The 12162-nt window shown below is 38.7% G+C and overlaps 1 protein-coding gene across 9 annotated transcripts in view; it reads left to right on the top strand.

Moving 5' to 3' along the window:
- The window catches only part of Nek1 (NIMA related kinase 1), a 141087-nt gene that overhangs the window by 80176 nt on the left and 48749 nt on the right, over positions 1-12162 (top strand). For 6 of the 9 annotated variants that reach the window (XM_029480466.2, XM_029480469.2, XM_085843947.1 and 3 more), the window contains 5 exons: positions 2178-2261; positions 2707-2790; positions 3188-3265; positions 3954-4049; positions 11217-11345. In XM_029480466.2, coding sequence (XP_029336326.1) covers positions 2178-2261; positions 2707-2790; positions 3188-3265; positions 3954-4049; positions 11217-11345 — 471 coding nt within the window. The remainder of the gene's footprint in view (positions 1-2177; positions 2262-2706; positions 2791-3187; positions 3266-3953; positions 4050-11216; positions 11346-12162) is intronic. The other 3 variants (XM_029480473.2, XM_029480470.2, XM_029480468.2) reach the window with 1 other exon arrangement.

Raw genomic sequence — 12162 nt, 5'->3', positions numbered from 1 at the left:
ACTTCCTGTCTTACCTTAGGCATTTCTTCTTTTGACTCTTAAGTCTTCAAAGTAGTTTCCTAACTTATACTCCCTCTAGTCTCACGTGGATCTGTCATTTAGTCCTGTGTATGTGTGTAGTAAACAGGTGCTTTAGCACAGGGCTCCATCACCTACCCACACATCACTCCTTATGTGCTCTGCTCCTGGGTATGCCCTGTAGTGCAAATGATGTGCTCAGGCACAAACTGCATCATTTAGTGAATTTGAGGAGGGACTGGAAATATAATTGTAAGTGACAAAAAAACAATTGTAGAAAAGTTCATTTCTATGAAAACATGCTGTATGCATTCATATATATGTATAAAAGGATATGTGGGAGATAATTTCTTTAAAGTTAAGGTTCTCAAATGCTAGCTTTATAATGTTTAATGTTTTTTTTTATTTTTAAAGTTTCCCCATAGTAAACCTCCTGTATTTATGAGAAATATATATACATACATATATATACATTATATATGTGAAGTAGATTCAATCAAAAGTAATTTTTAGAGAAAAAAAATTTTCATGATCAAAAGACTCCATTTGAATCATTTCTGATACTACTAGTGACCTTAGGGGGAAAAATTTAATTATACTTGAATTAGAAAGCAGATTTATAGAGGGTTAAGAAAACTGATTGACACCAGGAAATGGAGATAATCACTACATTTACCACACACAGACAATAATAGATGGAAAAGTTAACCACAAACGCTTTATGTTGGAAGAAACTTTAAACATGGTTGTAGAGAGTAGAAAATTGGGTCATCTGAGAGTTTTGCTGAAGCATGTCGATAATTTCCAGTAAGACAATTCCATGTTAACAATGAATTCAATAACAAGAATGTATTTGAAAATGAGGCAGTTTGTACCTAAGTTTGTCATTTGCACTACAGGGCATACCCAAGAGCAGAGTTTGATTTAGGTCTAAGAGCTAATGTACAGCATATTTTTGGGAGCCAGAGTAGCGAATATGAGAGAGGCGGGGCGGGGCGGGGGGGGGGATTGATTGTGTGTATGGAATGTAGTATACACATAGACATCTAGAGGTAGATTGGATTTTTTTTACTAATTATTTTATTTGTCTACATTTCAAATGTCCCTCTTCCAGGTCTCTGATCCATGAGTCCCCCACCCCATCTCCCTCCTCTTTGCCTCTAAGAGGGTGCTCCCCCAAACATCCACCCATTCCCACTTCACCCCTCTAGCATCCCCTTTCTCTGGGGCATCAAGCCTCAACAAGACCAAGCGCATCCCCTCCTACTGAAGCCAGACACGGCAGTCCTCTGTTAAATATGTAGCAGGGGATATGTACCATCGTGCGTCCTCTTTGGTTAGTTGCTTAGTCCCTGGGAGCTCTGAGGGCTCTGATTAGTTGATATTGTTGTTCTTCCTTTAGGGTTGCAATCCCCTTCAGCTACTTCTTTCCCTAACTCTTCCATTGGGGTCCCCAGGCTCAGTCCAATGGTTGGATATAAGTATCTGCATCTGTCTGCCAGGTAGGAGCTAGCAGATCCTCTCAGAGGACAGCCATACCAGCTCCTGTCTGCAAGCACATCTCAGCATCTGCAATAGTGTCAGGCTTGGTGTCTGCACCTGGGATGGATCCCAAGATGGGGTGGTCTCTGGATGGATGGCCTTTCCTTCAGTGTCTGCTCTAGATTTTATCCCTGCATTTCCTTTAGACAGCAACAGTTCTGGGTTAAAATTTTTGAGATGGGTAGGTGGCCCTATCCCTCAAGTGGGGGCCATGTCTATCTATTGGAGGTGGTCTCTTCAAGTTCTGTTTCCCCATTGTTCAATAGTGGTGGGATTGGATCTTTTTTTAAAAGCATATATATATATATATATATATAATATATACACATATATAAACATAAACTTTGGATTTTAACAAGGAAAACACTCTTAAAGACCTCTTTAATGACTAAAAACATTTGCAGTCTCTGTACTTAAGTAATTATACTTGGAGTTGAATGACTTCACTGAATTTACATGCCAACATGGCCATAGGAAGTGCCAGAACTTCCTTAGTGTGGTATCTAGAAATGGCCAGCATATATCTAAAAGAAGTAAGTGGCATGTGGATATGCCTAGATAGCAGGGCAATGTAGCCCCACTCATTCTTTAAACTTAGCACATTAAATGACAAACAGGGACTCCTGCAAAACCTGGCATCTCTGTATGGAGGCAGGCCCAGCTCTTCAAGAGGAGGGAAGCCAAGGAACAATGAGGAAGAGGTATGCTTTCCGCATGCTCAGCACCTCCGCCACGCAGCCATTTTTAAGTTTATCGCCTTCTTTTCTTGCATGGTTTAAATGCTTAACAATTATTTTAAGACTTTGTAAGTCTATAGGGACCTGTTACTATATTTTGACTGACATGCTGTGTCATAATTTTGCCCCATAACTGTTACTCAGTCTTCTGAGTTTCAATTTCTTTTCTTTTGATATAATTTAAAAATTTGTAATTATAACATATTTCTTTCTTTGCAGAAATAAATTCCTTTAAATACTTGAAAGCTAATATTTTCATTTTCATTAACCAATTTTCAGAACTTTTGTTTAATGTGTTAAGATTAACACTTTTCCATAAATTAAGTTTTGATTTTTTTTTTAGCTGTGAAAATGTTCATAGTTTTCCTTTTAAGTTAATGTTTATTTGTTTTTATTGTTCCTATTTTAGGTTTATTTGGCAAGACTAAGGCAAATAAGACTACAAAATTTTAATGAGCGCCAACAGATTAAAGCCAAACTTCGTGGTGAGAATGTAGGTAAAAATCAATTTTTCAAAAAATAAATTGAATAATAGATTAAGTTTAAACATGCTACGTCCATGATAATAAATGTTAAATCTGTTAAAATTAAGGTCAAAGACCAGAAGAGCGTGTGTAGGGATGAGGTAAATCTTAAGTGCATGATTTCAAATTGCTAAGATTACTTGTTCCATAGAGCTGTGCAGAGAGTAGACCTGCTGTGTGGGAAAGGGGCAGGGAGCACTCGACAGTGGTCTCCTTTGTCTTGTGCTGTGGAGGGCTCAGGTGCAGCTCTCAGAGAAAGATGGCAGTGCTGAGTGGTTTCATCTCACGTGGAGTAAGCTCAGTCAGAGGTGACACTGAACCTGGCTGCTGTTGACTAAGTGCTGTGCTTGTTGACAATTGTTCTAGAAAGAAGCTGATGGTACCAAAGGACAAGAAGCAACTGAAGAGACTGACATGAGGCTCAAAAAGATGGAGTCACTTAAGGTATAAACAATGTAACTTCTTAAGAAAATGAAAGCCGAGGGAGGAAAGTTTGTTCCTATGAGTTTTATATATTTGAATCATTTTCTTCTCTTTGACTTTTAATTTTCCCTTTATAAGTCACCTTACGATTACTAGAAAATAGCATTTTTCTTCTTTATACAACATTTATGAAGAGTAATTAGGTGAAATTATGATGTGAATATATAAAATTGTGACACATCTAATTCTGTTAAAGTGGATACTCATGTAATCCCAGCATTTAGTAGGCTGAGGCAAGAGGATTGCCCTGAATTCAAGGCCAGGCTGGTGTGTGTGTGTGTGTGTGTGTGTGTGTGTGTGTGTGTGTGTGTGTGTTATAATCAAGACACTGTCTCAAAAGAGTAGCCATAAAAATGAAATATACAGTATACAGGTATCTGTTTTTCGAAAGATGATTGGAGCTATGCATAAACATTTACATTTTAATTTCCATTCTATCTCATTGGACGTATTTTCACTTACCAAATATCAATTGTTCTCATATTATCCGAGGTGAGAAGGATACATAGCATATATTTTTATTCTGGAACCACACACACACACTTGCATGCTGGCTACAGAGTGACTGTCATTTTAGACCCAGGTTGTAGGATGATGACCATAGGTTAGCTTTCTGCTAACTAATTGTGTTGATGATTTTCATTTTCAGGCCCAAACAAATGCACGTGCTGCTGTACTAAAAGAACAGCTGGAGCGAAAAAGAAAGGAAGCTTATGAAAGAGAAAAGAAAGTATGGGAAGAACATGTAAGATTCTTGTACTTAATTAAGCCTTGTTGAATTCATGTTCTTGGACTCTTACTGAGGAAACAGTCAGGTTTGCAGTTTGTAAATTTTGTAGCACTGAGAATCAAATCCAGGGCCTTGCATAAACCGTATCAGGGCAAGTCAGTGTAAAACTCTGTACTTGTGTGTGTGTGTGTGTCATAAGTGTGTTTTTTTAAATCTTTCTCATAGCTTCTTACCGTCATGTTCAGCTACGCTATCGCAATCACAAGTATGAGGACCACTGTTCTTGCGTATTTTTAAATTAACCTTACATAGTCCATTCTAACATCCTTCATAGTCCATGAAGGTAGGTAAATAACGATGTATCTATCAAACAGGGTGAGCATACATGTAGTCCAGTTGAGCCTTAATTTTTTGTTAACTAATTTAGTTACTTTTCATCCGACCACAGTTTCCTGGTCCTCCCCTCCTCCCAGTCCTTGCCCCTCATCCATCCCCCTCCCCCATCCACTTCTCTGTTTCTCTTCAGAAAAGGAGAGCTTTCCCATGGATCTCAAGTAGCCCTGACATATCAAGTTGCTATAAGACTAAGAAGACCTTCTTCTATTGAGGTTAGACTAGGCAGCCCAGTAGGAGGAAAGGCTCCCAAAAGCAGGCAACAGAGTCAGAGACAGCCCCTGCTCCCACTGTTAGGAGTGCCACATGAAGATCAAGCTGCACAACTGTAACATGTGTGCAGAGGGCCTAGGTCAGTCCCATGCATACTCCCTGGTTGACAGCTCTGTCTCTTCTGTGAGCCCCTGCGGGCCCACGTTAGTTGTTTCTGTGGGTTTTCTCGTAGTGTCCTTGACCCCTCTGTCAGTCTTATTTTTAAAAATGCTGAGTTCAGGCAAAAAATCTCAATGGGACATCAAATTATTTGATCCTTGTTGACATGGATTTCAGTGTTTGGTTCCTCGAAGTCTTACTCACAGGGTCAGCTACTCCTTATTTGCTTCCATCAGTATGCACACACAGACCCACTTTGGCAGCAGGCCTCTACTTTCTTGCTTTGTTACTTATTTTACCTTAAGGTAGCCTAGAGTGAATGTTTGTGTCTCAGTTCATTCTGTGATTGGCTTAGCACATTTATCAAATGTTGTTGTTTTCTCTAGCCATGTAGGCTCTACAGCTCAAGTTCATATAAATCAGAAAACCCAAAAGAGGATTACCTTTGTCATGGTGATGATAAGAAACAAGTGGATACAGTTGTTGGGAATTTTGTGATTCAGCTTATTTCAAAGCTGTATCTAGAGAATTGTCCAGGAAACATTTGTTTATTGAATATAGCCTGATACAGGGAGGGAAAGTGTATCTGGATTGGGATGACTGCCAGCTAGTAGTCTGAAGTAGCTGTTTAAAGAAAGATCCTTGGGTGCTATTGAACTGTGTATGAAATTATTCTATGTTTAGAATATGAAGTCAGGCCCTTTTGATATGGTCCTGACATACTTACCCCTCTTTATTAATCCACATATACAGATGAATTGATACTGTTCTGTGACTTAAGATTTGATAAAGCTTCTTACATTAAAGATGGCCCCATTTTTGGTTACCTTTTTTACTTTTGTCACTTGGTGGCACTGCTGATTAAGTTTCAGCACTTAGTCACACTGAAATCTGAACTAGAATATCTTACAGTGATAACTGAAAACCTTTGGAGAGATGTGACAATGTGAAGCTGCTTCCATAGGATTACTATGAAACCTGTCTTGTAAGAACCAGGCACAGAGCTCCGCAGTCCAGGGCCTGTCTGCTGGCTTACTTAGGATCTCCATTGCTGGGAAGACACCATGGCCAAGGCAGCTCTTATAAGGACAGCATTTAATTGGGGCTGGCTTACAGGTTCAGAGGTTCAGTCCATTATCACCAAGGCAGGAAGCATGGCACTGTTCAGGCAGGCAAGGCACTGGAGGAGCTGAGAACTCTACATCTTGTTCTGAAGGGAAGTACAAGGAGACTGACTTCTAGGCATCTAAGAGGTCTCAAAGTCCACCCTTACAGGGTCATGCTTCCTCCAACAAGGCCACACCTCCTAATAACCTCCTAATAGTACCACTCACTCCCTGGGCCAAGCATAGTAAACCACCACATGCACCACATTTTGGATCCAATTCCTAGTACTGAGAATAAGAGGAGGAGGAGGGAGCAAGGGAGGAAAGGAAAGAAAGGAAAGGAAAGGAAAGGAAAGGAAAGGAAAGGAAAGGAAAGGAAAGGAAAGGAAAGTTTCTTGTCTATAATATGGTGCTGCATGCCTGTGTGCCCAGCATTTAGGAGGCTGAAACAGGAGTCTTATGCTGGGCCATGTGTCATGAGTTGGAAGCCAGCCTGGGCAGCATGTACTTAGACACACATACTCACACTCATATATACAAATCTGACTTAGAAGACTTTTCAAGTTAATGCTTTAGTCTTGTTGAAAATTTTTATATTTAAAACTAGATGTGTTTTATAAACTATGCTTAGAAGGAAGTATAAATATTCTACATTTAGCCATGTAATCAATTTTATTTTTAAAATTGGCATGCTTGGTTTTAAGATTTCATGGGTTTTATCTTCTATAAACCTTTGTGGGTTTTTAAATACCTATTTTATTTTGAGAATTTCATGTATGAGTACTGTATTTACATGATTTTCACACTACAGTCTCCATCTTCCAACTTTACCTGTTTCCCCTGGTACACATGCCCTATCACACTCATAACCTCTTCTTCTTTCATTATCATTATTTCTCCCTGTCTGTCTGTCTGTCTGTCTCATACTACTGAGCCCATTTAGTGTTGTTCATTGTGTATGTTGACTTTGTTGTTTTCTGGTTTTTGTTACTTTCGTATTTGATAGCTTTCTGAATTAAGGGGTCAGTGTAATATCTTCTGCTTTGATAGTTAAGGTACTTCTATATCTTGTGTCACATTATTTTAAAAGAATGTGAATTTTTTCTATTCCTTTTTTATTTATTCATTCACTTTACAACTTGATCACTGCCCGCTCTGCTGGTCCCCACTCCCAGTCTTTTCCCCCATCTCGCCTTCCCCTTCTCCTCTGAGAGGGTACAGAGTCCCCCTGGGTATCCCTCACCCTGCCACATCAAGTCTCTTCAGGGGTAGGCATATTCTCTCCCACTGAGGCCAGACAAGGCAGCCCAACTAGAATGTATCCCATGTAGAGGCAACAGCTTTTGGGCTAGCCCCCACTCCAATTGTTTGGGACCAAAAGACAGACAAATTAACAAAATCAGAAATGAAAAGAGAGACATAGCAACAAGTAAGGAAATTCAAGAATCTTAAGATCTTCCTTCAAAAGCAAGTGCTCCACAAAAGTGAAAAATTAAAATCTTAATGAAATGGATGGTTTTCTAGACAGATACCACTTACCAAAGTTAAATTAAGATCAACTAAACAATTTAGTCAGCGCTGTAACCCCTAAGGAAATAAAAGTGGTCATTAAGTCTTTCAACTGCCGGGCGTGGTGGCGCATGCCTTTAATCCCAGCACTCAGGAGGCAGAGGCAGGCGGATTTCTGAGTTCGAGGCCAGCCTGGTCTACAAAGTGAGTTCTAGGACAGCCAGGGCTATACAGAGAAACCCTGTCTCGAAAAACCAAAAAAAAAAAAAAAAAAAAAAAAAAAAGTCTTTCAACCATAAAAAGAAAAAAGAAGAAAAAAAAGCCCAAGGCCAGGTGGTTTTTAGTTCAGAATTCTATTCTTTCAACAAAGAGCTAATGCCAGTACCCCTCAAACTATTACACAAGATAGAAACAGAAGGAACACTGCCAAACTCATGCTCTGAAGCCACAATTGACCTGAAACCTACACCACACAAAGATGCAACAAAGAAAATGAATTTCAGACAGACTTCTCTTACGAGCATTGATGCAAAAATATTCGCAAATCAAATCCAAGAACACATCAAAAACATCATGCACCATGATCAGGTAGGCATTCCAGAGATTCGGGGATGGTTCAATATACAAAAATCCATCAATGTTATATACCATATAAAGAAACAGGAAGAAAAATATCACATGATCATCTCATTAGAGGCTGAAAAAGCCTTTGACAAAATCCAACACCCCTTCATGTTAAAAAGTGTTAGATCAGGTATACAAGCATACCTAAGTATAATAAAAATAATATACAGCAAGCCAATAGCTAGCCTCAAATTAAGTTGAGAGAAACTTGAACTAAAACCACACAAAGCTGTCCACTCTCCCTCTCTACTCAATATAGTATTTGAAGTTCTAGCTAGAGTAATAAGGCAACTAAAGGAGATCAAGGGGATACAATTGGAAAGGAAGAAGTCAAAGTATTGTTATTTGCGGATGATATGTAGTATACCTAAACAACTCCAAAGATTATCACAGAACTCCTCCAGCTGATAATACACCCTCACCAAAGTGGCTAAATACAGATTAACTCAAAGAAAACAGTAGCCCTCCTTAATACAAATGATAAATAGGCCAAGCAAGAAGTTAGAGAAACAACACCCTTTACAATAGTCATGAGTAATATAAATATCCTAGTGTGACTCTACCCAAGCGAGTGAAAGACCTGTATGACAAGACTTCAAGTTGCTGAAGAAATTGAGGAAGATACCAGAAGATGGAAAAGATCTCTGTGCTCATGGATCAGTTGGATTAACATAATGAAAATGGGCATCTTACAAAAGCAGTCTACAGATTCAGTGCAATTCCCATTAAAATTCTAACACAGTTGTTTACAGACCTTGACAGCAAATCTCAACTTCATATGAAAAAACAAAGAAACCAGGATAGCTAAAACAATCTTGAGCAAAAAAAAGAACCCCTGGAAGTATCAGCATCCCTGAGTTCAAGCTACACTACAGAGCAATAATGATAGAAACTGCGTGATATTGGTATAGAATACACACAGTGATCAAAGTAGTGTGTCAATATTTTGATTTAAGAATGACTTACCTTGAGCTCTTTCATTTTCACATAATCACAGCTTGTACTGAATCTGATTCTCTGGTGTCAGACCCTGTTTAGCTCATCAGTCATAACTTAGATGTTTGTCTGCTACTATAGGTTTCTCTTAAGGTTTAGTTTAATATAGAAATACTAATACTAATTATTTATGCTTTATAGCTTCCTTGAAAATATTAAGACGAAGTTAAAGAATTTTCACACTCAAAAACAAAGCTATATATTACATGAGATTTGGTTTTGTTTTGGAGACAGGGTCTCATAGCCCAGGCTGACGTTAAACTTACTGTGTAGCTAAGGATGACCTTGACTTTTGCATCTTCTTTCCTCCATCTATGAGTGCTGGACTTTGAGGCATTTACCACCAAGCCAGGTTTATGAAGTACTGGGACTGGAACCCAGTGCTTTGTGTTAGACAAATTCTAGACACAGCTGAGCTCTGTCATAAGCCCTCCCTATGGCACATGAGATTACATGCGTACATTTTCAGAGAGCTGCACTAATATTTATATAGTAGTTTAGGAATTTAAGAATTATGTGAATTAAAAAAAAAAACCTTAACTTTTTAAGGTTCTGTGTATCAAGTCCATCCTTAGATTAGACAGCTATTCTACTGTTGAACTCTGCCCACCCCCCCCCACACCCCCAGAAAGAACTTTTTAACAAGTATGTATACAAGCAGATAGAGAGATGTCATAGGGGCAACGTTCCTGCTAGTACAAGCCTGAGTTCAGATCCACAGCACTGACATAAAAGCTGGCAAGGCAGTGCCCACCTGTAATTACAGGGCTGGGGAGGCTGAGACAGGAAGGTCCTTGAGATTCACTCATCAGTCCATCTAGTCAATCTGCAAGCTTCAGGTTTACTGAGACATCGCACCTACTAAAAAGCGTGGAGAGTATTTGAAGAAGACACATAACACCCATCTTTGGTATCCATACATACATAAAAATAATTATGGTTAAATGAAGTATAACTCAATGAGGAATTTGCATATGGGTATTTTTTTTTCAGGATTTCCTCTTTGCCCCTATGTTTTAGGTTACCTGCCCAATAATTTCAAAAATGACTTTTAAGATAATCTTTAAAATCATGAATTAAATGAACCGTAAAGTTGCGAAGGCCATTTAATGGCATACTTACCTTGATGAAATTATTTCAACACATTTTATAACTTCTATTTAATTATTCATACAACTCTATTACTTTTTAATCTTTTTGAATCTTGAGTTTTGTTTGAATTAATAAGGTAAAGCATTTTGACTTGTGGCTCACTGTCTCTTGTGAACTTCTGTTCTAAGACCCTGAATGCACTACTGAAACTTTAAACTGATTTTGCACACATGACTTTGCTTTTATTGTGCATTCTAGAGATCAGAAGCATGGTTCCTGCAAGCTGATTCGTCAGTAAGCTCAGTCTAGGCTTTTGGTGCTTAAGCCAGCTGATCTTATTTGATAGAGGTTAAATCAATACTTGCTGTGTGCTTCACACTACTTATTTCATTTGATCTCTTCAGCAAAGAGAAAATGGGGACAGTGCTCTTTTGTTACAGAAAAAAAATATGAGTCTTAGGCCAAGAAATAATGAAAATTACAATGCTAGTGAGTTGGAGTTTGAAGCTTTGGCTGTAGAAGTTCCTGAGTTTGACTTTGAGGGCTGCTGGGGGAGTGCCAGGGGGCAGGGTGCCAGGGAGGCTACTGTCTTCATCACCTCTTCTGACCTGCACAGTCAGTTCTCGCTCATCTTTGTTGTTTCAGTCTACTCCAGACCATTAGCGTCTCTCGGTAACATAGAGCTTTGCTTCTTTCCTGCTTTCCATTACAGTCTGCAGTCCTTTAGGAGAGAACATCGAGCTTACTGATTCTCAGTATTCATTATCTACATGGTGTTTGGTGCAGATAGGAATATAATGCACTTCCAGCTTATTAGTACATTTTTTTTCTAGAAGACTTTGGGGGATCATTTTATGAGACACTGTTGAACAGTGGTAACCAGTTTTATTTAGGACTGTATTTACCTATGAGGTTGGAAGATTTTGTGTTCACTGTTTCGCCAGCAGCTGTATCATAGTGTTTAACAACAACTAATTAAGGAATGAGACAGATCTGTACTATGCATAAAAGTACATGTACTATGCCTCTTCTATTTCTCCATGAAAATATGAAGTCCAGCACATCTAACTGTGTATTCTGTCTCCTGTAGTTGGTGGCGAGGGTAAAAAGCTCAGATGTTCCTCTGCCTTTGGAACTTCTTGAAACAGGTGGTTCTCCATCAAAGCAGCAGGTGAAACCTGTTATTTCTGTGACTTCAGCTTTGAAAGAAGTGGGCCTGGTAAGTTTCATAAAATTTAGAACTCCTCAAAGACTGGAGATTATTTTAAATAAATTTAGTGAATTGACTTTAATTCCAAATGCCTCCTTGTTTTTTGTAGAGAATCTATCTTCTTGAATTTTTTGAACATTTTTTGAAGTGACTTGCCAGTAGGCTTTATCTAGGACTCTGTCATGGATAAATTTACATTGAGGACTCTGTTTCTAAGGATTCCCAATATACATAGTCAATCAATTTCAGACCTAAAGTGTTTGAGAAACAAAGTCTTGTTACTGCTGTGGATCACACAGGCCTGTCTGTAATGATGGCATCTATAGTACTGAGTGATATTTCTTGTTGTTAAACCATATAACTATGTAAATGGTACATAATGCTATAGTTATACAGTTATGCCGTTCTGTTATATCTTGTAACTAATCTAGAAATTCCTGTTATATGAAGGATATACATAGGATATAGGCATTACTCGTTTTAAATATGAGAATGAGCACCTGTGGGTTTTGGCAACGTAGTGGAGAGTTCTTAGAATGAGTGTCTCACAGCTGCGGTGTTTAGGAGTGGGGGACATAGGTTAAAATGACTTCCACTTTAAAGCAGTTTACTATCAGACTGGTAAGATGGCTCAGTGGAGAAATTTGCTTGTCACAATGCCTGACAATCTGAGATTGATGCACATGGTAAAGAGAATGACTCCTACAAGTTTTCTTCTGACGTCCATGTGCATGCAGTTGCAGCAGCAGCAAGCAGCCACTCATGTTTGTGCCTGTGCTGAATAATTACAGTAAAGATCAATTAAAAGCAATACTGAAAACAATGT

The sequence above is a fragment of the Mus caroli genome, unplaced genomic scaffold, assembly GCF_978045245.1.
Source record: "Mus caroli unplaced genomic scaffold, Mus_caroli_1 scaffold_10, whole genome shotgun sequence".
In the NCBI taxonomy this organism is placed as follows: Eukaryota; Metazoa; Chordata; class Mammalia; order Rodentia; family Muridae; genus Mus; species Mus caroli.
This window is presented reverse-complemented; position numbering and strand designations above follow the sequence as displayed.